General features: G+C 39.2%; 1 protein-coding gene across 7 annotated transcripts in view; it reads left to right on the top strand.

Moving 5' to 3' along the window:
- The window catches only part of LOC124553885 (zinc finger protein 708-like), a 201,556-nt gene that overhangs the window by 136,838 nt on the left and 37,509 nt on the right, over positions 1–27,209 (top strand). For 6 of the 7 annotated variants that reach the window (XM_047127894.1, XM_047127893.1, XM_047127889.1 and 3 more), the window contains one exon: positions 10,493–10,530. In XM_047127894.1, coding sequence (XP_046983850.1) covers positions 10,493–10,530 — 38 coding nt within the window. Of the gene's footprint in view, positions 1–6,219; positions 6,274–10,492; positions 10,531–27,209 lie in introns of those variants that run through there. The other variant, XM_047127896.1, reaches the window with a different exon arrangement.

The following is a 27,209-nucleotide window of genomic DNA, read 5'->3' as shown; positions in this document are numbered from 1 at the left end:
ATCTCTCAGCTAGGGTATTGCCATACAAGGTTAGTCAAGATAAATGGTTTGTGTTACTTGCCTATTTTGAGACTGAATAACTTAATGGTGGCCTCTGCTATCTGTGAGCAATGTAATTGATAGAAGTGCTGCAGCTCTGAACATAAACAAGAATGATAATGAGAAAGTTGGCAAGAAAATGTTAAAGAAGGAAAAGGAAAGTGGAAAAACATCAAAGGTTAAAATTCTTGAGTAAAAAACATGGTATGGATAAGTGGATTATGAATAGACTTCCATTTGCTGAGAATGCAATTTGTCTTCAAGCTTATGATTAGTATTGTGGAAAGGAAAATTGAACACTTGGAAGTTATTGGTCACCCTTAAGGAATCAGGTCTTCATGGCTGTCACATACAGTATTACACGGCCTAGGATTTTACTATGTACATTTCTGTAGCTGTAAGCTGTTGATGAATAGGGAGGATGTAGCTGCATGGCAATGGCAATTTGTAAGGCAAATCCTTGGCATCAGTATCAATTAAGTGGTGTGGCTTGATGATATGTGGGTCAGTTATGGTCACTTTATGAAGCAGGGCTGGCCAGTTGACATAAGTAAGGGAACATTGGCAATTCCTTCTGACAGTGGGGACAAACTTATTCTTTGTCATTCAGGCACCTCAGAAGATTTTCTCTTGAATGGTTATGTGCTTCTAAAGTCGAGCAGACAGCAGATGATCCTGACGAAATAACCTAATTATGTTAATAATGTTGTTCATAGAATCACTAATGCATAATCTGGGAGTACTGTGAACAATTGTTCTAGATAATGCTCCTTACCATTCAGCTGTAGTTTACAATACATCTGCCGTGACAAAGAGAAAGAAGGGAATGACTAATTGGCTTCAATTTCATAATGTTGATTTACGTGGCAGATAACCCTACAAAGGTGGTGCTTATGGAATGAATACCCCTACAAAAAACACAGTTCCCCATATAGGAGCTGGTGAAGACGTATGAGTATACAATCAGTAGGCTACCACTTTGTTGCTACCATTTCAACCCAACAGAGTTAATATGGGCCCAAATTAAGTGGTAAATAACTAGGAGTAATAATAAATTTGCGTCTTCTGCAGTCTGAAAGCTCACAGAAGAAGCAGTTTTAGAATGTCATATCTGAAGACTGGAAGAACAACATACATACTTACACCTTCAGTGAAGGGGAAGACTATTTCATTTAATAACATCAGTACAGTACAGTGTTACTTACATCATCTGTGAGTGACAAGAGTGAATTGAGTGGAATTTTTACCTCATCACAAAAGACATTAAATATATATAGCATATTCAGAGTGAAATGCACAATTTACAGCAGTAAGTAGCTACATAACAAAATTATTTTTTAGTGAGTTTTGCCCCCCCATGAACCACAGACCTTGGCGTTGGTGGGGAGGCTAGCGTGCCTCAACGATACAGATAGCCGTACCGTAGGTGCAACCACAACGGATGGGTATCTGTTGAGAGGTTGGACAAACGTGTGGTTCCTGAAGAGGGGCAGCAGCCTTTTCAGTAGTTGCAGGGGAAACAGTCTGGATGATTGACTGATCTGGCCTAGTAACACTAACCAAAATAGCCTTGCTCTTCTGGTACTGCGAACAGCTGAAAGCAAGGGGAAACTACAGCCGTAATTTTTCCCAAGGGCATGCAGCTTTACTGTATGATTAAATGACGATGGCGTCCTCTTGGGTAAAATATTCCGGAGGTAAAATAGTCCCCCATTCGGGTCTACGGGCGGGGACTACTCAGGAGGACCTTCATATCAGGAGAAAGAAAACTGGCATTCTACGGATCAGAGCGTGAAATGTCAGATCCCTTAATCGGGCACGTAGGTTAGAAAAAAGGGAAATGGATAGGTTAAAGTTACATATAGTGGGAATTAGTGAAGTTTGGTGGCAGGAGGAACAAGACTTTTGGTCAGGTGAATACAGGGTTTTAAATACAAAATCAAATAGGGGTAATGCAGGAGTAGGTTTAATAATGAATAAAAAAGTAGGAGTGTGGGTAAGCTACTACAAACAGCGTAGTGAACACATTATTGTGAACAAGATAGACACAAAGCCCACGCCTACTACAGTAGTACAAGTTTATATGCCAACTAGCTCTGCAGATGATGAAGAAATTGATGAAATGTATGAGGAGATAAAAGAAATTATTCAAATAGTGAAGGGAGATGAAAATTTAATAGTCATGGGTGACTGGAATTCGATAGTAGGAAAAGGAAGAGAAGGAATCATAGTAGGTGAATATGGATTGTGGCTAAGAAATGATAGAGGAAGCTGTCTGGTAGAATTTTGCGCAGAGCATAGCTTATCATAGCTAACACTTGGTTTAAGAATCATGAAAGAAGGTTGTATACATGGAAGAACCCTGGAGATACTGAAAGGTATCAGATAGACCATATTATGGTAAGACAGAGAACTAGGAACCAGGTTTTAAATTGTAAGACATTTCCAGGGGCAGATGTGGACTCTGACCACAATCAATAGGTTATGAATTGAAGATGAGAACTGAAGAAACTGCAAAAAGGTGGAAATTTAAGGAGATGGGACCTGGATAAACTGAAAGAACCAGAGGTTGTACAGAGTTTCAGGGAGAGCATAAGGGAACAACTGACAGGAATGGGGGAAAGAAATACAGTAGAAGAAGAATGGGTAACTTTGAGGGATGAAATAGTGAAGGCAGCAGAGGATCAAATTGGTAAAAAGACGAGGGATAGTAGACCCCCTTGGGTAACAGAAGAAATATTGCATTTAATTGATGAAAGGAGAAAATATAAAAATGCATTAAATGAAGCAGGCAAAAAGGAATACAAACGTCTGAAAAATGAGATCGACAGGAAGTGCAAAATGGCTAAGCAGGGATGGCTAGAGGACAAATGTAAGGATGTAGAAGCTTATCTCACTAGGGGTAAAATACATACTGCCTACAGGAAAATTAAAGAGACCTTTGGAGATAAGAGAACCACATGTACGAACATCAAGAGCTCAGATGGAAACCCAGTTCTAAGCAAAGAAGGGAAAGCAGAAAGGCGGAAGGAGTATATAGAGGGTCTATACAAGGGCGATGCACTTGAGGACAATATTATGGAAATGGAAGAGGATGTAGATGAAGATGAAATGGGAGATATGATACTGCGTGGAGAGTTTGACAGAGCACTGAGAGACTTGATTCGAAACAAGGCCCCCGGAGTAGACAGCATTCCATTAGAACTACTGACATCCTTGGGAGATCTAGTCCTGACAAAACTCTACCATCTGGTGAGCAAGATGTATGAGACAGGCGAAATACCCTCAGACTTCAAGAAGAATATAATAATTCCAATTCCAAAGAAAGCAGGTCTTGACAGATGTGAAAATTACCGAAATATCAGTTTAATAATCCACGGCTGCAAGATACTAGCGCGAATTCTTTACACGCGAATGGAAAAACTAATAGAAGCCGACCACGGGAAAGATCAGGTTGGATTCCGTAGAAATGTTGGAACATGTGAGACAATACTGACCCTACGACTTAATTTAGAAGAAAGATTAAGGAAAGGCAAACCTACGTTTCTAGCATTTGTAGCCTTAGAGAAAGCTTTTGACAATGTTGATTGGAATACTCTCTTTCAGATTCTGAAGGTGGCAGGGGTAAAATACAGGGAGCGAAAAGCTATTTACAATTTGTACAGAAAGCACATGCCAGTTACAGTGTCCGGGGGCATGAAAGGGAAGCAACTGTTGGGAAGGGAGTGAGACAGGTGTGTACCATCTCACCAATGTTATTCAATCTGTATATTGAGCAAGCAGTAAAGGAAACAAAAGAAAAGTTTGGAGTAGGTATTAAAATCCATGGAGAAGAAATAAAAACTTTGAGGTTCGCCGATGACATTGTAATTCTGTCAGAGACAGCAAAGGACTTGGAAGAGTAGTTGAAAGGAATGGACAGAGTCTTGAAAGGAGGATATAAGATGAACATCAACAAATGCAAAACGAGAATAATGTAATGTAGTCGAATTAAGTCGGTTGATGCTGTGGGAATTAGATGAGGAAATGAGACACGTAAAGTAGTAAAGGAGTTTTGATATTTGGGGAACAAGGTAACTGATGATGGTCGAAGTAGAGAGGATATAAAATGCAGACTGGCAATGGCAAGGAAAGCGTTTCTGAAGAATAGAAATTTGTTAACATCGAGTGTAGATTTAAGTGTCAGAAAGTCGATTCTGAAAGTATTTGTATGGAGTGTAGCCACGTATGGAAGTGAAACATGGACGATAAATAGTTTGGGCAAGAAGAGAATAGAAGCTTTTGAAATGTGGTGCTACAGAAGAATGCTGAAGATTAGATGGGTAGATCACATAACTAATGAGGAAGTATTGAATAGAATTGGGGAGAAGAGAAGCTTGTTTCACAACTTGACTAGAAGAAGCGATCGGTGGGTAGGACATGTTCTGAGACATTGAGGGATCAACAATTTAGTACTGGAGGGCAGCATGGAGGGTAAAAATCGTAGAGGGAGACCAAGAGATGAATTCACTAAGCAGATTCAGAAGGATGTAGGCTGCAGTAGGTACTGGGAGATGAAGAAGCTTGCGCAGGATAGAGTAGCATGGAGAGCTGCATCAAACCAGTCTCAGGACTGAAGACCACAACAACAACAACAACAACAACAGTGAGTTTTGACGTTTTAATAAGAAGGCCTTATCAGCAACTAACTCCAAATGAAGTTCATGTCAGTTACATAGTCCGTATCCCACAAAATAAATATTACCATTTACAGTATAATTGCTGCAATACTGAAGTAATGTTTTTTGAATCACTTTTTTTTCTTTCTCCAAATACTTGTTGGCCCATTTAAACTATGTTTTCTCACCATGATAGACATGCACACGTAGTATATTTTGTTATATTAGACATAAGTAGGTGGATCAGAAAAATTAATAACATATTCATTATAAATGTAGAATTCCGTATCTCATAATGAAACCATACAGCTGACCACTTAGTACTTGATGCACAAGGAACCATTGTGCATCATATGTAACTGAAACTGTCTCATGTTAGAAAACTCTGACAGAGTTATGATTTGGAGTTGATGAAATTTGACATATTTCTAAGATTTCATTCATTTCATCTGTTCACTTAACATCAATCACAAAAACGTTCCCCACACGTAGAAAAATCGATAACATCAGATAATCCATTATTGTGAACTGTCCATATTATAACTTAATAATTTGCTGCCTCAAATAAAGTGAAAACATACCGCAGCCCTTTGAGAACATGTCGAGGTGGGATCCTTATTTATAAAGAGGGTAGTTTGAGAGATTGAGCAAGCTGAATGAAGTGGAAGATTATTTAACAGTTCAGTGTGGGATGTGGCAACTCCGCTTTGCACCTCCACAATCTTCTGCTCAACTGCCAGTTCTAAAGTGATTTTGTACGACCATAGTACTTTGTGTATATCTGTATAAGTTACCACTTCAGAAACATTAAGAGAGATAATTGAGTGTGTTTGTAATTCTTCCTACAATAGAGTAAATGAGCCATTGCATTTTCACACTTCTTGTAAATGGTCAATAACAGAGTATTGTATTCCCAGTTTATACCAATATGGCATAAATTTTAATGTGAAAACTTTTGAAATGAGGGGTTTTGCAACAGTCAGTGAAGAGGTGAGTGCTGAGAATCACTAAGACAGGCTAAAAAACAAAGAAATAAATCTGAAAATAGGTTAGAGTTGATGATCTAGTTAGGACTGTAATGAAAATTGGATGGTAGGGGTACGACATGGCCAGAAGAAGGTAGACATAAAGGTAGGCAGGCCACAAAAGTTAATTGTTGCATTTCAAAAGCTAATGCATGGAAAAGTCTAGGTGTGGCTTTGATTCAGCAGTAGAAGTCAAATGGCTGCTGGTGCTGCCGATCGTGGTAGTGAATGTTTATGACCTTCAAATTACTGTGTAGCTGCATCTGTACATAAAATGAGAAATTATTAAGCTGTGGGTCTCTGATGTCATATGGAAACGACATAATTTCAGTTTTCATGAACTTCTAGGGCTTCTGTCTCTTCACTCACAATTTTCTGTATCTTTTGAACTATGCGTGTGTCCAGCATTTTATTATTTGCTATTCTGACTCATGCTTCTAAAGTAGCTCATTCATTTGATGAATACTTATTGTTTGTACTGTTTTCTGCATTCTCAGGATAATTATATATATTAAAGGACATGTTATCGATATGTCTACCACAGAAACAGGGACTGTAAGGATGTATCAAGCAACAAAATACGCTAGACTCTCAATGTTCTGGCCATTCCACCCAGATATGAGTGCTGGATTAGTAGAAGTGCCACATTATTGTGAGTGTCTGTAATTTAGTTTAAACACAAAGGAAGTGTACTTTATTAAGTGCTAAGATACATTAACTTTCATAGAAGACTTACTTTTTGACTGTGTACATATACAGTAGTATCACTTACTATGAAACATGTCCCAAATTTTTAGTTGTCACAATAATGATAAACAATGTCAGCCCACTGCTGCCTTACGAGCATTACACCAGTACTGTATGTATCTGGTTGTTGCATAATGTTCTTCAGGAAGATGTCTGTAGCTTTGGCACCAGCAGCATGAGAAATCTTCATGCTCTCTCCTCAGAGATTAGATTAGATTAGATTAATACTAGTTCCATGGATCATGAATACGATATTTCGTAATGATGTGGAACGAGTCGAATTTTCCAATACATGACATAATTAGGTTAATTTAACAACATACTTAAGTTAATATAACAACTTTATTTTTTTGTGTTTTTTTGTTTTTCTTTATTTTTTATTTTTATTTTTATTTTTTTTATTTTTTTAATATTTTTGTTTTGGTTTTTTTTCTTTTTTTTCTTAATTTATATCTAAAAATTCCTCTATGGAGTAGAAGGAGTTGTCATTCAGAAATTCTTTTAATTTCTTCTTAAATACTTGTTGGTTATCTGTCAGACTTTTGATACTATTTGGTAAGTGACCAAAGACTTTAGTGCCAGTATAATTCACCCCTTTCTGTGCCAAAGTTAGATTTAATCTTGAAAAGTGAAGATCGTCCTTTCTCCTAGTATTGTAGTTATGCACACTGCTATTACTTTTGAATTGGGTTTGGTTGTTAATAACAAATTTCATAAGAGAGCATATATACTGAGAAGCTACTGTGAATATCCCTAGATCCTTAAATAAATGTCTGCAGGATGATCTTGGGTGGACTCCAGCTATTATTCTGATTACACGCTTTTGTGCAATAAATACTTTATTCCTCAGTGATGAATTACCCCAAAATATGATGCCATATGAAAGCAATGAGTGAAAATAGGCGTAGTAAGCTAATTTACTAAGATGTTTATGACCAAAATTTGCAATGACCCTTATTGCATAAGTAGCTGAACTCAAACGTTTCAGCAGATCATCAATGTGTTTCTTCCAATTTAATCTCTCATCAATGGACATACCAAAAAATTTGGAATATTCTACCTTAGCTATATGCTTCTGATTAAGGTCTATATTTATTAATGGCGTCATACCATTCACTGTACGGAACTGTATGTACTGTGTCTTATCAAAATTCAGTGAGAGTCCATTTACAAGGAACCATTTAGTAATTTTCTGAAAGACAGTATTGACAATTTCATCAGTTAATTCTTGTTTCTCAGGTGTGATTACTATACTTGTATCATCAGCAAAGAGAACTAACTTTGCCTCTTCATGAATATAGAATGGCAAGTCATTAATATATAATAAGAACAACAAAGGACCCAAGACTGACCCTTGTGGAACCCCATTCTTGATAGTTCCCCAGTTTGAGGAATGTGCTGATCTTTGCATGTTACGAGAACTACTTATTTCAACTTTCTGCACTCTTCCAGTTAGGTACGAATTAAACCATTTGTTCACTGTCCAACTCATGCCGCAATACTTGAGCTTGTCTAGCAGAATTTCATGATTTACACAATCAAAAGCCTTTGAGAGATCACAAAAAATCTCAATGAGTGGTGTTCGGTTATTCAGATCATTCAAAATTTGACTGGTGAAAGCATATATGGCATTTTTCTGTTGAAAAACCTTTCTGGAAACCAAACTGACATTTTGTTAGTACTTCATTTTTACAGATATGTGAAGCTACTCTTGAATACATTACTTTCTCAAAAATTTTGGATAAAGCTGTTAGAAGGGAGATTGGACGGTAATTGTTGACATCAGATCTATCCCCCTTTTTATGCAAAGGTATAACAATAGCATATTTCAGTCTATCAGGGAAAATGCCCTGTTCCAGAGAGCTATTACACAGGTGGCTGAGAATCTTACTTATCTGTTGAGAACAAGCTTTTAGTATTTTGCTGGAAATGCCATCAATTCCATGTGAGTTTTTGCTTTTAAGCAAGTTTATTATTTTCCTAATTTCAGAGGGAGAAGTGGGTGAGATTTCAATTGTATCAAATTGCATCGGTATGGCCTCTTCCATTAACAGCCTAGCATCTTCTAATGAACACCTGGATCCTACTATATCCACAACATTTAGAAAATGATTATTAAAAATATTTTCAACTTCTGACTTTTTGTTCGTAAAGTTTTCATTCAATTTGATGGTAATACTGTCTTCCTCTGCTCTTGGTTGACCTGTTTCTCTTTTAATAATATTCCAAATTGTTTTAATTTTATTATCAGAGTTGCTGATTTCAGACATGATTCACATACTCCTTGATTTTTTAATAACTTTTCTTAATATAATACAGTAGTTTTTATAATTTTTGATAGTTTCTGGGTCACTACTCTTTCTTGCTGTCAGATACATTTCCCTTTTCCGGTTACAAGATATTTTTATACCCTTAGTAAGCCATGGTTTGTTACAAGGTTTCTTACAAGTATATTTAACTATTTTCTTGGGGAAGCAGTTTTCAAATGCATTTACAAAAATGTCATGAAATAAATTATATTTTAAATTGGCATCAGGTTCATGGTACACCTCATCCCAGTCTAACTGCTGTAGGCTTTCCCTGAAATTTGCAATTGTTAAATCGTTGACTGAACGTACTACTTTGGAGGACTGTTTAGTATTGCTGAATGGAGCTATGTCATATATTGTAACTAGCTGTGCACCATGATCAGAAAGACCATTCTCAACAGGCTGAGCATTTATCTGGTTAAACTTATCTTGGTCTATAAAGAAGTTATCAACCAGTGTGCTGCTATCCTTTACCACCCGAGTAGGAAAATACGCCCTTTTCTTCTTATTTCATCAAACCTGTTCTACACAGTTTTATTTCCTCGCCGTGTAACATTTGGTGTATCTCACAGTTTTCCTCATTCAGCCACTTAGCAAAATATTCATAAATGTCTCATCCTCCTGGAGCTTATAGAATGTTTAACATTGTACTTGACAAACAACATTGCTGCATACATTACTTCTCCTTGGCCAACTATAGACCAGTGGTGGGCCATGTTACTGAGAGGCCTGAGTACTGATAGCCACATTAGTGAAAGTTTAGTTTAAGAGTAAAAATGAACACTTCAAATATTCTGCAGTCTGAAAAGCTGACAGCTTACAAATATGTGTATGTTGTCTTTCACTGGTTTCACAGTTATACATATTTGAGTATTTGTATAGCATTAGAATCAGATGTACAGAGTAAGAAAGTGTCATTCAAAGTTGAATATGTGTTAAGCTGTTCAAGACTACAGTCAGCAAAGTCAGTACCATTTGTTTAAAATTAAAAATTATTCTAATATTTTGGCCATAATTGAGAGTGGCTGACACAATTGGGAATGGCTGAATTGTGTGGATTGTAACTTGAATGACACTATACAGTATGTATAATGCTCGTGGCATGGGATAATGTGTAAATCTCCAATTTAAATTATACTTCTTGCTTGCAGGCAATTCAGTAGCCTTAAGGTTGAAACTTCCTGAAGGTGATTAAAATTGTGTGTTGGACTAAAACTCAAAACTGGAATCTGGCACGTTGTGACTGGCACCAACACCATGTCAGGAAGTTTCAAAACTGTTCATGCAGTATTTTAGTGTGAAAGATTCATTCCAGGAACCATATGATTGTCTGATAGCGTCCACATTTATTTTTGTGATATGAATGTTGGAATTGTTCAGTAAGTTTAGCCCTCAGCTGAAATTCATCCCCATGCATATGTGAATGCATTTGCATCCGTCATTCAGCAAGGAAATATTTGTCTTTGTGGATGCACTGAGTCGTTTACTGCTTCTGACTAATTTTTTTGCATGTATCTGTAATGAAATAATTTCTATAAATATTTTGCATGTTTCCCACAGCCTCTTATTATACATTGTAAGTTACTTTTCTGTATATTACCAGTAGGGAGTAATCCAGAAGTAGCAGTTGTCAGAATAGTAGTAGTGTGTCTTAATTTTTTTACTTACTTACCTTTTTGAAATCATTACCTAATAGTGTTATAAAATGTTTCAGGGGATAGCCTCAAAAAGACTTGCACCACACAGTCCAAGGTAAGGTTTTCATTATTCATTGAACTATTCTCATAGAAGTACAGTTAACAGAGTGTATTAGTGCCCCACTACTGGAATGTGGGGAGGTAAGCCTGACCCAGGTCAAATGTACTTTCCAAATTAAAAAAGAAGGCTAGTAAACAGGCCAGTTTTGATGTGGAGTTTAGGCACTTTTGAACATCCCACTGGGTGAATACCAGGCTGGTATCCATATCCAACTCAAAATGCATGCCACACTACTATTTAGAAAATGATCTTACACACACTACAGGATTTGGGGGAGGAGGGTGAATAGGAGACTGAGGACTTCAGATGTTTAGTCTCCTAAAGCCCACAATCAACAGAGGAAAGTCCACTGGACCTGACGGGATACCAATTCGTTTCTACACAGAGTACGTGAAAGAACTTGCCCCCCTTCTAACAGCTATGTACCGCAAATCTCTAGAGGAACGGAGGGTTCCAAATGATTGGAAAAGAGCACAGGTAGTCCCAGTCTTCAAGAAGGGTCGTCGAGCAGATGCGCAAAACTATAGACCTATATCTCTGACGTCGATCTGTTGTAGAATTTTAGAACATGTTTTTTGCTCGAGTATCATGTCATTTCTGGAAACCCAGAATCTACTCTTTAGGAATCAATATGGATTCCGGAAACAGCGATCGTGTGAGACCCAACTCGCTTTATTTGTTCATGAAACCCAGAAAATATTAGATACAGGCTCCCAGGTAGATGCTATTTTTCTTGACTTCCGGAAGGCGTTTGATACAGTTCAGCACTGTCGCCTGATAAAGTAAGAGCCTATGGAATATCAGACCAGCTGTGTGGCTGGATTGAAGAGTTTTTGGCAAACAGAACACAGCATGTTATTATCAATGGAGAGATGTCTACAGACGTTAAAGTAACCTCTGGCGTGCCACAGGGGAGTGTTATGGGACCATTGCTTTTCACAATATATATAAATGACCAGTAGATAGTGTCGGAAGTTCCATGCGGCTTTTCGCCGATGATGCTGTAGTATACAGAGAAGTTGCAGCTTTAGAAAATTGTAGTGAAATGCAGGAAGATCTGCAGCGGATAGGCACTTGGTGCAGGGAGTGGCAACTGTCCCTTAACATAGACAAATGTAATGTATTGCGAATACATAGAAAGAAGGATCCTTTATTGTACGATTATATGATAGCGGAACAAACACTGGTAGCAGTTACTTCTGTAAAATATCTGGGAGTATGCGTGCGGAATGATTTGAAGTGGAATGATCATATTAAATTAATTGTTGGTAAGGCGGGTACCAGGTTGAGATTCATTGGGAGAGTGCTTATAAAATGTAGTCCATCAACAAAGGAGGTGGCTTACAAAACACGTGTTCGACCTATACTTGAGTATTGCTCATCAGTGTGGGATCCGTACCAGACCGGGTTGACGGAGGAGATAGAGTAGATCCAAAGAAGAGCGGCGCGTTTCGTCACAGGGTTATTTGGTAACCGTGATAGCGTTACGGAGATGTTTAGCAAACTCGAGTGGCAGACTCTGCAGGAGAGGCGCTCTGCATCGCGGTGTAGCTTGCTCGCCAGGTTTCGAGAGGGCGCGTTTCTGGATGAGGTATCGAATATATTGCTTCCCTTTACTTATACCTCCCGTGGAGATCACGAATGTAAAATTAGAGAGATTAGAGCGCGCACGGAGGCTTTCAGACAGTCGTTCTTCCCGCGAACCATACGTGAATGGAACAGGAAAGGGAGGTAATGACAGTGGCACGTAAAGTGCCCTCCGCCACACACCGTTGGGTGGCTTGCGGCGTATAAATGTAGATGTAGATGTAGATGTAGATGAACAGAAGTACTGATTCTCATTAGCTCGTGGGGAAAATGTTAGTTGTATATTGAGGACTTTTTCTTTTATTGTTGTATTAATAGGCAGTCATATTACAGTATAAGGGAATATGATCAATATTGCATATGTATTTGGATTTAATGCTGCATGTGTGCTAGGTGAGAATGCCATAGTTTTGTGCTATTAACTTTATACACAAGTTAGCAGTAAAATAAAAGTGACGAAATCTGAAAGCTGTGTCCTTAACTGCGTGCTATGAAAGGCCGATTTATGTAGATGGTTTGCTGATGAAATGAAGTGTGTGAAGTTTTCATTGCTCCATTTTTCTGCTTCCAAGTGCTGAGCAGTATTTTTATAGCAGGTAGTGACTAAATCTTTTATTGTAACTAGTTTCTTAATCAACAAATCAACGTAATGAAAATAAACTGTAATAACTTTCATGGAAATTCCAGAGTAATTTTTAATTCCCTTCTGGCGTTCAAAGAAATTGAATTGGTAGTAGATGCCTATTTATTTGAAGTTGAATCCACTGTCAACAGACAACGACATCCTTCATAAACAACACAAACAATGCAAAATGGAAAGTTTTAGTGCAAAGTACCACACCCAAATGATATCCAACATGAAAATATGTAGGGTGGTGCATGAAAAATTGACCCTGAATACTAGAATTCTCATTGCTGCCCACCAATCATCATATATAGTTTTGAAGCTGCTGCAGTTCCATTTTGTGTTAAAAAAAAGTTGTGTCATGGTTACGACAATAAAGAAATATCTCAGTGAGATACATCTTCTTCAAGAAAGAATTGCAATAGTGGAGGGGTATTTTTGCAAAGAAGTTTCTTGACTTTTCCATACAGACAGAGAGCAGTCTAACAGGATTTGGTGACAAAATGGAGTATTACAGAGTCAGTTGTGAACAAGAAAAAGACGCAGGCCCCACCTGTTTGTGCACCTACTGTGATCATGGTGATGAGAGTACAGTTGATCCAGAATCCAAAGAAATCAACACACAAATTGTCACAAGTGAATGTTTGTGCTGGGCTTCTCAACATGTTTTACACCATATAATGATGAAACCCTACAATATGTCACACTTCTTGTGAGCCAATCTCATGAATTCATGAGAGATTCAAGAAGAAAAGACTGTCAGTAAAAGATGTGGCTGCTGCTTTCACCTGACATAACCATGTATGATGTTTAACGGGGGATTTGGGGGGGGGGGGGGGGGGGTGGAGGGTCTAAAGGGAGAAGTGTACACACATAACCCAATAATGTTAGAAGACTTGAAGGACAATACTCCTGATGAAATTTTGAGAATTGTTGCGACGGAGCTGTAAAAGTATATATTTACATGTTAGCTTGCACAAAAAAGTGCATTGAATCATGAGGTCTTTTTAGCTTCTGATGTAATGTGGTGTAAAAGGCAAAATCAGTTCAGTAAATATAGGCTTTTATATTACCTTATTTATTATTTATTTATTATCTAATACATGTTCATCTAATTTTTGTTGTATCTTTAATGGTGGACAACAGTTCATGTGTCGTTAGCAAGCAGTCTGCACTCGGGTCCAGTTTTTCAGTCGCCATCCTACATAAGGCAATACAATATTGTTTTAAGCAAATTTGATGTGACACACAAGTATCTAATTTTCCTGTGTTTGTTGTAAAAGCTTTGTATCTATTCTTTCATAATGTGACACATAACATAATATTTGTTACAAACTACATCCACATTTATGTTTGTATTCTGTAATAGCATATGTTTCTTGTACACCACTGAAAATGAAAAGGTAAAGATGATGCTTCTCATTTATGATAACTTCACAAAACTGAGTAATTCCTGAATCTTCAATACAAAATCTCACAAGAATTTATTTCCGTAAGAGTTTTTCTGTTGAATTAATGTACTTCTTGCCTATTTTTTAGTCCTTTTATTGTGTTCTGATTCAGTATCATCACTTCAGATGATTTACATCATTTACATTCTGTACCATATTTAAATACCATTTGCTGTATACTTGCAACCATGCACAAGTTCTCTTTGTCTACCTGCTCAAAGAGCAGAGTCAAAACATGATATCAAGACACACATAGGAACTCCATCCAATACCTTATATTACCATCAAAGTTACAATGTGAGAGTCATGAGTCATAATGAGATACACCTGTAATATTGACCTTATTAACACTATAATTTCCAGTATTTGCAGATTCACTATAATTCAGACTGGTTGAAGTTGATTGTAGTCCAGGTCACCTGGTGTCTGATGGTATGTTAGTTCTTACTCACACTCTTGATATTCTGAGTTTCTGCACAGATCTTCTCTGTAGGTAATTATTTGTGAATATCTTCTAGAATTTCGTTGTGGATAAAAGTTTATGGTGCAGGGTTCTTGTGTTGTGGATAAGTTGTGCCCTTTCTTTGTAAATATGGGTATTTGTTCCCCTTCCAGTCTCAGCAAATTGTTATCTGTCGAAGGAATATGTCATAAATTATGCTAAAGAGGTAATGAATTTAGTGGACAATGATATAAGGATGTGGAAGTGTGATGTATGGAAGTTTGTCTCAGTCTAAGGAGCATGCACCGATAGCCAAAGTGGTGAAGGAGACCACTTAAGATAAGCGGGAAATTCAGGTTTGAGTCCCTGTCTGGCACTGTTGAGTAGTAGATTTATCACAGATGTCAAGGAATGTGCAGTCAGTGAATTAAATTTTGAACTATTTCATACAGGTTTGCATTGTTAACATGTCTATTCTTTCAGATTTGTGTGATAAATTCTGCATTCACTTGTAAGTCTTCCCCCTGACTTTAACTGACAAGGCAGTATTGAAAATTTTCTCATCAGAATCAAGCCCTCAAATGAATGAACGTCATTCACTACATTGCCATAAGGTCCTTAAATTTTAAGCTGTTTACAGAAATTGTTCAGATACTTTTCCCACCAAACAAATTATAGTTGTCTACAGAATTCAGATAATTTTTTCCAAACCAAATGTTTCCATACAACTGATTTAGAATAACTTTTTACTCTCCATGTTGAAAACTTATTTGACACTAACAGCCTAAATACCACAGTTTCAATTTACGCAGACAAGAATTCATCTTACAGAACAAGAAAATAGTTTCTCATCAGTATCATTTGCTTCACTCAGATGAACTAATACATAAATATTCTGTGAATTAACTACATTCTTGTTTTTACTAATTACATCAATCACTTCAAAGTTTTCAACATAATTAACGGCATTAGTTATTCACAAACCAAATTCCACTTCACATTCCTTTCTTGTTTTACTACATTTGTGGTTGTAGCAGGAACATGCTCTGTGTGAACTTAATTTTTTATCTGTTACAGTCAGTGTTAACCTAATTTTTTTATTCCAGACTGCAAAGTTTTATTTTAAAATTTTCACTCATCCCACTATCATTCACTGTTTTCAAGTTCCATGAATCAGTTTCAAAACTTGTGTCTGATTTAGTAAGTTCCTGCTGAAAATTGTTCACTGGTCTTGCATTAATTTCAGGTAATTGTTCAGCAGGGCTTGTTAACTTTTTCATTGTTTTTGACAATGTTGTTTTCCAACATCGAGAGTGTTTATTAGCTGTCATAGTTGATTCATTTATGGCTTTACTTGGTCATAATTAGTTCAAACATCTTAAAGATTACTTTGATTGTCTTTTTGATAATTTTCAGCTGATGGAATGTAAGTAAAAATAAATGGAAGAATTGCACTAAGAAAAGTTTTTTAACTTTTAACTTCATGTGTCCCAGTTCATTGTTGCTGGTATTACTGTTAAGTTTCCAGTCTTTTGTAATTACATATATTGTTCAATAACAAATTTCATTGAACTATTTTGCTGCTATTCCTGCAACATTTTCATTCATTCTACCCTGGCTGACTCCTACAAGATGCAATCATACTTTTCTATTATCAACTCCGTTTTTACGATTTATCCATGTTATTTAAAACAAGTAACCTCACAAGTATTCTTTTTTGTTTGCAATATGATATGTCATAACTGAACAATAAGAGGAAATGAATAGTAATGTCCATAAATTTTAAACTCACATCATTTAAATGATTATGTTGTACTTAATTCTCATTCATCATCCATTCCATGTTGATATCATTGTTGGCACAATTTTAACCTAAAATCTATTGTATTTATGCATGCAAACTTGTTTGCCACTTTTACAGCCGTTTGTATATGTCATTACATGTAACTCTGCAATCTTTGTCTTAAACTTCTCACATTTTATTAACATTTTCAATATAGTTGTTCTCACAGTGCAATCAAGCATCATGTCGTCACCCTTACAACTTCCACAGGTGTATGCCTGACACAATAATACCTTCTAGTGCCAAGAACATGACTTTATAGGTATTACATTATATAGTTACTCCAGTGGTTTCAACATCAACATTGTAACAAAGGATTTTAACTTACAGCTAATTTTAATTTACCATTTATAATTGTTTCAATAATCAATATTAATGCCACCATTACTAATAATAATAATAATAATAATTGGTGTGGTGGTTGTTCCTGTTGCAACCACTTACACAGTCACTAAACATGTGTGGCAATTTTGAATTAACAGTATTTAAGTGTATTTTTCCACCTTTTGGTATCAGTTTGTACATTAATCTCATGTTAATAACATCAAAGTTAAAAATATGGTTGGAAATTTGTTATTACTTGACAAATTTCCTTTCCATTCAGTTATTGTATGTGTCGCCATGCCTCCTGTCACATGCCTCCTTACCTAAAGAATTTAGAACATCATCTACTTCACTTTTCAACCTATATTTGTTCATTAAAGTTACCACTTTTCTTTCTTTAGTGCCAATTGCCACTTTTTTACCATACAGAAATTCTCTCTAGATCATTATGTAATTGGCATTGATCGTCTAATGATTTTACTAGACAGTAAATTACTGTGTGATTGACAAACAATCTAAGGGGGCTGCTGAGATTATCACTTACGTAAATCAGGAACAGCAGAGGGCCTATGACACTACCTTGCAGAATGCTAGATATCACTTCTGTTCTACTCAATGATTTACCATCTGTCACTTCGAACTGTGGCCTCTGTGAGAGGAAATCACGAATCCAGTCACTCAACTGAGAAGATATGCACATAACTTGATTAATAGTTGCCTGTGAGGAACGGTGTCAAAAGCCTTATGGAGATCTAGGAATATGGAATCGATCAGAGATCCCTTGTCAACAGCACTCATTACTTCATGTGTTGCACAAGAACGATATTTTCTGAAACCGTGTTCGTTATGTATCAATAAATCATTTTCTTCAAGACGATTCATAATGTTTGAGTACAGTATATTCTCCAGAATCCTACTGTAAATTGAGCTCAGTGATATGGGTCTGTAACTCAATGGGTTACTCCTATTCCATATTTTGAATACTGGTGTGACCTGTGCTACTTTCCAGTCTTTAAGAACAGCCCTTTCGTCTAGTGAGTGTTTGTATATGATTGCTAAGAAAGGCACTATTGTGTCTGCATAGTCGGAAAGGAACCTGACTGATATACCATCTGGACCAGAAGGCTTGCCTTTAAGTGATTTGAGTTGTTTCGCAACACCTAAGTTACCTTCTTTTGTGTCACTCATGCTAACAGCTGTTCTGGTTTCAAATTCTGGAATATTTACTTTGTCTTCTTTTGTGAAGAAATTGTGAAAAACTGTATTTAGTAACTCTGTTATAGTGGCAGCATCATTGGTAACATTTCCATCGCTATTGCGCAGTGATGGTATTGACTGCTTTTTTTGCCGCTGGTGTACTTTACGTACAACCAGAATCTCGTTGGGTTTTCTACCATATTTTTGAGACAATGTTTCATTGTGGAAACCATTAAAAGCATCTCGCATTGACGTCCGCACTAAATTTCGTGCTTGCGTGAAACTTGGCCAGTCTTGGGGATTTTGCATTCTTCTGAATTTGGCATGCTTTTTTCTTTGCTTCTGTTTCAGTGTTCTGACATGTTTTGTGTACCATAGTGAATCAGTCCCATCTCTTACTAACTTATGCTGTATGATTCAATCTATTGCTGTCGATACTGTATCTTTGAATTCGAGCCATATCTGGTCTAAACTTACATAATTAGCTTGGAAGGAATGGAGGCACTCTATTAGGAAGGCATCAAGCGAATTTTTATCTGCTGTTTTAAATAGATATATTTTCCATATATTTTTAGTGGTTTTGGTTGATATGGTTTCGAGCTTTGCTACAATGACCTCATGTCACTGATTCCTGTATGTCTCCTTCCCCTCTCTCAGTGTTCTGATTTATATCGACCTGGCTATCCACCTGGTTTCCTATATTGGTTGCTATTTTGTTCCTTTTGCCTGTTCTTTCATCCTTTTTGGTGTTTCGATCATCACTTGAGGTTTGACGTCAACTTCAAAATTTCCTGTTTTTAGTGTGAGCCATTTGGGGAAGAACTCCCTCCTTAGCATCTACTGTATTGATTCCTCACCCCCTTTCCTTCTCCTCTCCCTTTTCTGCTGTAGCCCCCTTCCGCCCTACTACGTCACCAACACATGTAGCCCGTCTGTGTGGTGGATCTGTTATGTACCCATATGGCTGAGTCCCCTGACAACACAGGGATCACACTACTGATACCTGAGCTGTTTCCTCCCCATGTATGCCAAGGAATGGTTGCTTATCTTCTTGGAGCATTGGAACTCATGGCTACGGCTGCCATGTCAGGCAGCCCTTGCTGTGGCTGGGTAGTGCCCATGGGGAGAGCCACTGGTTGGAGTGGGTGATGTCAGGGTGGATGTTTCACGCATGAAATATATCAAGCTGCAAAAATCTTTCTGTTCTGAAATGGCTGTCTCTTTGAGTGTTGAAGGATCATTGAATGCTGCTTCGTATGACCCGGCTACCTTCCCTGACTACACCATGGGAGGAGGGCTAAGCTCACCTGTGTGTGTCGACAGTGCTGACTGCCACTCCCCTCGTTTGATTGCCCAGCTTAAAAGAGAGTAAAGAAGATCAAAGAATACAAGTCCCTAGATCGCCTGTCGTATGCTGAAATCGCCAAAACTATGAGAGACTCCATCCATTTACACTTTCTTCAACTTTTGCCTCTGTAACTTCATTTCCTCCTTCCACCTATTCTTCACACCCACTCCATTCTCCTCTTCCCTCCCCCTCCTGCAGCTCTCATGACCTCCCATCTGGGATCTGCTCCCCATCCCTGGCCAAAAAAGTGCCCCTCTCCTTTGGCACCTGTTGATGATCAAACTCCCTACTGGGATTCCTCTCCCCGGTGTCTCTCAGGCTAGAAAACTCCTACCAGCACTCAGCCACGAGACTCACCATCTGTGCATCCCAAGGTCACCCACTCTCCTTTCCAGATCTCGCAGATGCCTGTATCCCTCTGTGCCCTGCATTCCTCCACCTCTGAAAGAGAAGAAGAAATATAAATCCCAAGACAAGTCCCCCCCCCCCCCCCGATGCGTCTGGCATGGCCCTCTCCCCCCTCACAACCTGAGTCTGATGTCTTATTTATGGATGTCACCATATCCTTGTCAGTGTCGACTACTGACAGAGTGACATGACCCTCTCTTGGCTTCTTTGTGTCTAACCTGGACTCTCGCTACTTGATCATCCAGTGGACTTCAAACGGATACTATCGTCACCAACTGGAAAAGCAACATCTTGTCACTTCCTATTCTGCGTTCTGTCTTGTACTTCAAGAAATGCATTTTCGTGATGACAGTTCTCCCACATTTTTGGTTATCAGGCATTCTGTCAGAACTGTGCTGGCTCCAGTGTAGCTTCTAGCAAGGTCTGCACTTTGGTTCACTCCAGTATCATACCCCCTAAATTGCAACATGGAAGCAGTAGTGGTTAGAGTGCAAACAACTCCGGCAATCACCATTTGCAATGTGTATCTCCCTCCAGGTAGGCCACTTCCTTAAGTTGAACTGTCTACCTTAACCCAGCAACTCCCACCCCAGGTACTCCTCCTTGGGAACTTAAATGCCCACCACCCACTGTGTGGGAGTGTCACTTTAACAGGTAAGAGGTTCCTAATTGAACAGCTTATTGCCTACCTTGATTTGTCTCTCCCAGTAATGGTTCCCCTACCCACTTCAGTGCCACTCATGAATGTTTTCTGCTATCGGTCTCACCATCTCCTCCCCTGCCCTCGATGCTTTCTTACATTGGTCATCCCATAATGACCTTGTGACAGTGACCATTTTCCAGTGATTCTATTGTTTCCCCCGCTGCCATCAGGCATACAGGCCTCCATGTTGGGCATTCTGCAGTGGCAGTTGGACTTTATATACATCTGCTGTGCACTTTGACACCTCCCTCTCGAATTCCATTGATGTAGTCATGCAAGGTGTGTCTGCCACTATTCTTCAAGCTGCTGGCACTGGTGTTCCCCTATCCACAGGTTCCCCTCGTCATCTACCAGTACCATGGTGAACCAAGAATCTCACAGTCACTGTCCAGGACCACCAATGGTTGCTGCAGAGATTAAAGTGACACCCTTCATAGACCAACTTCCTCACTTTTAGGAGTCTCCACGCTAAGGCTCCTTACCTTGGGAGCGCTATATTTCCTCCCTGGGGATGTATGCCTCTTCATTGCAGGTTTGGTCCAAGATCCCTTGCCTTCTGAGCCACCAGCAGTGGTCACCTGTCCAGAGGCTTAACGTTCAAGGTGCTCATGCACTAACACATTGGTCCTTGCAGAACACCTCGCGACACACTTCGTGATGGCATCAGTGTCCTCTTCCTGTCATCCTACCTTTCTCCAGCAGAAATGCAGAGTTGAAGAGTTGAATAGACCCCCCCCCCCCCCCACTGTTTCATCCCACGCCACACTGAGCCCTGTAATGAACCCTCCATGGTATGGGAATTCTTACAGGCTCTTACCTCTTCACGAGACACAGCCTCTGGCTCGGATTCCATCCACAACCAGATGATCCAACACTTTGACATTCCCTAGAGGCAACATCTCCTCATGGTCTTCACTCACATTTGGCTCATGGGTGCTTTTCTGTCACAATGGCAAGATGGTATAGTTATCCCTGTCCTTATGACCAGGAAGAACTCAACACCTCTCGACAGATACTGCCAAATTAGCCTGACGAATGTACTTTGTAAACTGCTCGAGAGGATGACCAGCTTCAGATTATGTTGGGTACTCGAATCGCAGGGCCTTTTGTCCCCGATTCAGTGTAGCTTCCAGACAGGACAATATCCAACTGAACATTTACTCGATTGGAAACAGCCATCTGACAGGATTTACCCACCTCTGGAACCTTGTTGCAGTCTTCTTTGACCTACATAAGGCATATGATGTGGCTTGGTGCCATCACATTTAGTTGCCGTCCATGACTGGGGCTTCTGTGGTTCTCTTCCAGTTTCTATCCATCAGTTTTTATCTCACCAGCCATTCCAGGTTGGAATTTGGCACTTCACTCAGCACCACTTAGATTCAGGAGAACTGTCTCGTACAGGGTTCTCAGGAGTACTGTCTCGTACAGGGTTCTGTGCTCAGCATCATGCTCTTCCTCATTGCCATCAATGGTGTTGTGACCTCTGTGAGGCCTCTGGTTACTCCGGTGTTGTACGTCAACAATTTTTGCATCTGGTGCAGCTCCCACGTGCTAGTATCTGCTGAGTGCTGGCTACAAGGCACCATCCTATGGGCCTCTGCCTGGGCCATCTCTCATTGTTTCCAGTTTTCTCCTTCCAAAACGTGGGTTATGTATTTTTGTCGTCAAGCTACAGTACACCCCTATCCAGAACTTTATTTAGGCGACCACCACCTCAGTGTTGTAGCACAGCCCCACATTCACCACCCAAAGAATACATGTATGTGGAAGCTTAATTCTCTGTCTCCTTGCCCTGACAGTTTGAGATGCAGTCTGTTGCATTCTTCTCCATCTTTACTATGCTCTGGTCTTGTCCAGACTAAATTATGGTTGTCAGGTTTATGGCTCAGCAGATCCTTCCACTTGGAAACTGCTTGAGCCAGTCCTTCATTGTGGCTTGTATCTGGTTATTGGTGCCTTTCACACTAGTCGCATTGATAGTCTCCTCACAGAAGTGGAGATTCCCCCTCTACACATAGAACACAGCCAACTCCTTGTTTCTAATGCAATCGCCATTAACCAATTCCTTGACCATCCCGTGTACCCTGTGCTCTTTGCCAGTGAGGGATTCTCCCTCCTAACAGCCACTCACAGATGGGGTTGCCAGTTGGGAAGTGTCTCACTTCCCTCCATTGAGATCTCCATCTCAACTCGTTGGACTGCACCCTGCACCTTTCCTTGCATAACATCCACCCTTCTTGGATGGTGCCTAGACCATGTCAATAATAGTAGTTGCTTTCCTTGTGGAGCAAGTTTGTGATTATTGTAGTCAGTTTTTAACATCATATTATTGTAATATGATGACTAAAGGTATAAGAATATCTTGTAAAAACAAAGTGGCAATTATATCAAAACGTTAGAAACAGTCACAATCTAATTGCTGTAGCCCATTACAACACAGTATTGTAAGGTGCTTAAAAAAGTTATTAGGAAGGCAAAAAGCATGTGGTATGCAGATAGAATAGCTAAGTCTCAGGATTAAATTAAAACCATATGGTCAGTCGTAAAGGAAGTGGCTGGTCTGCAGAGACAGGTCGAGGATATAGAATCAGTGCGTAGTGGGAATGTCCGTGTTACTGATAAGTCGCATATATGTACAGTATTTAGTAATCACTTTCTGAATATAGCAGGTGAACTAAATAGAAACTTAGTCCCAACAGGGAATCAAATAGCGCTCGTAGAAAAAAGTGTTCCGAGACTGTTACCTGAAATGCTCCTCCATGATACTGACAAGAGGGAGATTGAGTTAACAATTAAATCACTAAAGACCAAGAACTCTCATGGATATGACGGGGTATCTAGCAGAAGTATTGTTCCATGTATGTTAGCCCAGTACTTAGCCATATCTGTAACTTTTCCGTTAGGTGTGGTCGGTATCCTGACCGATTAAAGTACTCGGTAGTGAAGCCACTTTATAAAAAGGGAGACAGGGATAATGTTGATAATTATAGACCTATTTCTATGCCATCGGTGTTTGCTAAAGTTATCGAGAGGGTTGTATGTACAAGGTTACTGCAGCATTTAAATTCACATAATTTGCTGTCAAATGTACAGTTTGGTTTTAGAAATGGCTTAACAACTGAAAATGCTATAGTCTCTTTTCTCTGTGAGGTTTTGGATGGATTAAATAAAAGGTTGCGAACGTTAGGTGTTTTCTTTGATTTAACGAAGGCTTTTGACTGTGTTGACCACAAAATATTACTGCAGAAGTTGGAACATTATGGAGTAAGGGGAGTAGCTTACAATTGGTTCGCCTCTTACTTTAAGAACAGAAAGCAGAGGGTAATTCTCCGAAATATTGAGAGTGGTATTGATGTTCAGTCCCAATGGGGCGCTGTTAAATGGGGTGTTCCCCAAGGATCGGTGCTGGGGCCAGTGCTGTTTCTTATTTATATAAATGATATGCCTTCTAGTATTACAGGTGATTCAAAAATATTTCTGTTTGCTGATGACACCAGCTTGGTAGTGAAGGATCTTGTGTGTAATATTGAAACATTATCAAATAATGTAGTTCATGAAATAAGTTCGTGGCTTGTGGAAAATAATTTGATGCTAAATCACAGTAAGACTCAGTTTATACAGTTTCTAACTCACAATTCAACAAGAACTGATATTTTAATCAGACAGAGTGGGCATATTATAAGCGAGACGGAACATTTCAAGTTCCTAGGCGTACAGATAGATAGTAAGCTGTTGTGGAAAGCCCATGTTCAGGATCTTGTTCAGAAACTGAATGCCGCTTTATTTACCGTTAGAGCAGTATCTGAAATAAGTGACAGTTCAACACGAAAAGTAGTCTACTTCGCATATTTTCATACGCTTATGTCATATGGTATTATTTTTTGGGGTAATTCTTCTGATTCAAAAAGGGTATTTTTGGCTCAAAAATGGGCTGTTCGAGCTATGTGTGGTGTAAGTTCGAGAACCTCTTGTCGACCCCTATTCAATAGTCTGGGAATTCTGACATTCCCCTCACAGTATATATTTTCTTTAATGTCATTTGCTGTTAGCAATATTAGCTTATTCCGAAGAGTTAGCAGCTTTCACTCAGTTAATACTAGGCAGAAATCAAATCTGCATGTGGAATGCACTTCCTTGACTCTTGTGCAGAAAGGAGTGCAGTATTCTGATGCATCCATTTTCAATAAGCTACCACAAGAACTCAAAAATCTTAGCAGTAGCCCAAACGCTTTTAAGTCTAAACTGAAGAGTTTCCTCATGGCTCACTCCTTCTATTCTGTCGAGGAGCTCCTGGAAGAGCTAAAAAATTAAGCAAATTCTAATATGTGTCTTATATTTCATTTTATCTGTTTCTACAATCGTGTTATAATTTCATGTATTGACTCATTCCGTGACCATGGAGACTTCTCCTTAATGTGGTTCCACGGAACAATAAATAAATAAATAAATAAATAAATGGATTAGCACCACTCTATTCCAGGGTCCTAAGATCTCTGTTGATCCTGTGGTTTTCCAGTGTCTTGTATATGCCATCCTTGCAGTGTTCCAGGGTGCCACCATCTTTTACATCGATGGTTCTAAGACAGTTGATAAGGTGGAGTAAATTTTCACATCTTGTACTGACTTTGAACACCATTTATTGTTGGGGTCATGTAGTGTGTTCACAGCAGAACTTCTAGCCATTCACAAGGCCCTCCTTTTTGTTTTAATTTTTTTCAGATTCAATGAGCAACTTGCAGGCTATCGACTAATGCTGCTATCACCCTTTGGTCTCTGCTATATAACCTTCTCTCTGCCTTTGGGCATGCCACCTGTTCAGTTGTCTTTCTGTGGGTCCCACATCATGTAGGCATCCCAGGGAATGAACTGGCTCATCATTTGGCTTATTCCCCATTTCCTTTCATGATTCCAGCTGCGGATATGCGGATCTACGTCAAATCTCTCTTTTCCCAAAAGTGAAATGCCATCTGGAGCGCCACTGCTCATAGTAATAAACTCTGCACAATCAAGGAGTATACTACAGTTTTGGTGCTCTTCCTCACTGCTCTCAGAAGGAGTCCACTGTATTATTCCATTGACACATTGGTCATACCTGGCTCACCCCCTTTTTTCTCCTACATAACATCCCACTCCTACAACGTTGTTGTTGGGCCAGACTGATGGTATCCCACATTTTTGTGGAATCCCCCTCCTTTCAGCCCTTTGTGCTAAGTATACTCTTTCTGATTCCTTAAACTTGTGAACTGGTCCTTGTTTCCCTCCATGAAAGTGGTCTTTATTTCCAGATGTAAGGTTCTACTTTAGTCTTGGAGCAGAGTCAGGTTGTTGTGGTTGGGATTTCCTTTCCAGTCTTCCTTGTCTGTGGCCCCATAACCTCCCCCTTATTTCCAGTTTTTAGATTTGGTCTCACCTTTCATGCCTTTTTTCTGTGTGTGTGTTTAATGTTCATTATTTTATAGTTTGACTCCTCTGACTGGATCCCTCCACTTTTAGCAGACCCTGACTAACTTCAGATTCCCAGAACTCATGACCTCGCCATTTAGTCCCATAACCCATCTCAGGTAATCAGTCAATAGGTCAATCACTGTTCACTTTCAACTTGGTGCTGTGAGATTGCCCATCAATGGGGTTTAGCACGCCTCAACCCTTTCACTCTATCCAGTGCAGTGACTAGTCAACCAGCCAGCCCAGCCTGGCCAATTCCAGTGACACTGTGTGGAGGTTTGTTGAACTAGAATTGGATTTTCATCCCACAGTGGAGTGTGCACTAATATGAAACTTCCTGGCAGGTTAAAACTGTGTGTGTGACTGAGACTCGAACATGGAACCATGCCTTTTGTGGATAAGCTCTCTACCAACTGAGTTACCTAAGCATAACTCATCACCTGTTCTCACAGCTTCTATTGGGCCAGTATATTATCTCCTACCTTTCAGCCTTTTCTTCCAAGAGTGCTGCTCTCGCAAGTCCAGCGGGAGACCTTCCATGAAGTTTGAGAGGTAGAAGATGAGGTACTGGCAGAATCAAAGCTGTGTGGATGGGTCATGAGTCAAGCTTGGGTAGCTCAGTCAGTAGAGCAATTGCCAGCAAAAGGCAAAGGTCCTGTGTTTGAGGCTTGGTTTAGCACACAATTGTAATCTGCCAGGAAGTTTCATGTTTGTTGTTGGGATAGAATGGTTTGCATGCCTGTCACTGCAGCCTGACCATCCTACCTTGGTTTGTTGTTGTGTCATGATTTTGTACATATACGACAATGTGCCAACAAGGACCTGTGATGAGTATTTGTTGTGGTTTACATATACATCTGTTTAAATGTATCCCTTCTTTGTTAACACAATGGCATCACAAAGACATGCTATTTAGGCGAGTTTGTGGACTATTTGAATCCATTTATCTTCAACCAAGGATTCTAGGGGTTGATGGATTTGTGTATGGTACATTGTTTTGGATATATGCATGCAAACACCCATCTATCTGATTGCATTGTGTATGAGTAAGATTGATTGTAGATTGTTAGTGTTAGCACAAAATAGTGTAATTTGGACACGAACAAGCAGTCATTGGGTGTTGTTATGCAACTGTTGGTTTGGTTAACATAGAGCTAAAGCCTGCAAGGGGAACATTGCAATGCAAATAGCTGAAGGGTTAGTGGAGACTGGGAGTAGGTGCCTTGGTCATGGGGCAAGGTGACTCTTTGTGTCATTCCTCTGCTCTCTGTCTAACTTTTCTGCAGGTACTGTGGGT

This window comes from Schistocerca americana, chromosome 11 (assembly GCF_021461395.2).
Source record: "Schistocerca americana isolate TAMUIC-IGC-003095 chromosome 11, iqSchAmer2.1, whole genome shotgun sequence".
In the NCBI taxonomy this organism is placed as follows: Eukaryota; Metazoa; Arthropoda; class Insecta; order Orthoptera; family Acrididae; genus Schistocerca; species Schistocerca americana.
The sequence above is the reverse complement of the archived record's forward strand: the minus strand, read 5'-3'. Positions and strand labels throughout refer to the sequence as shown.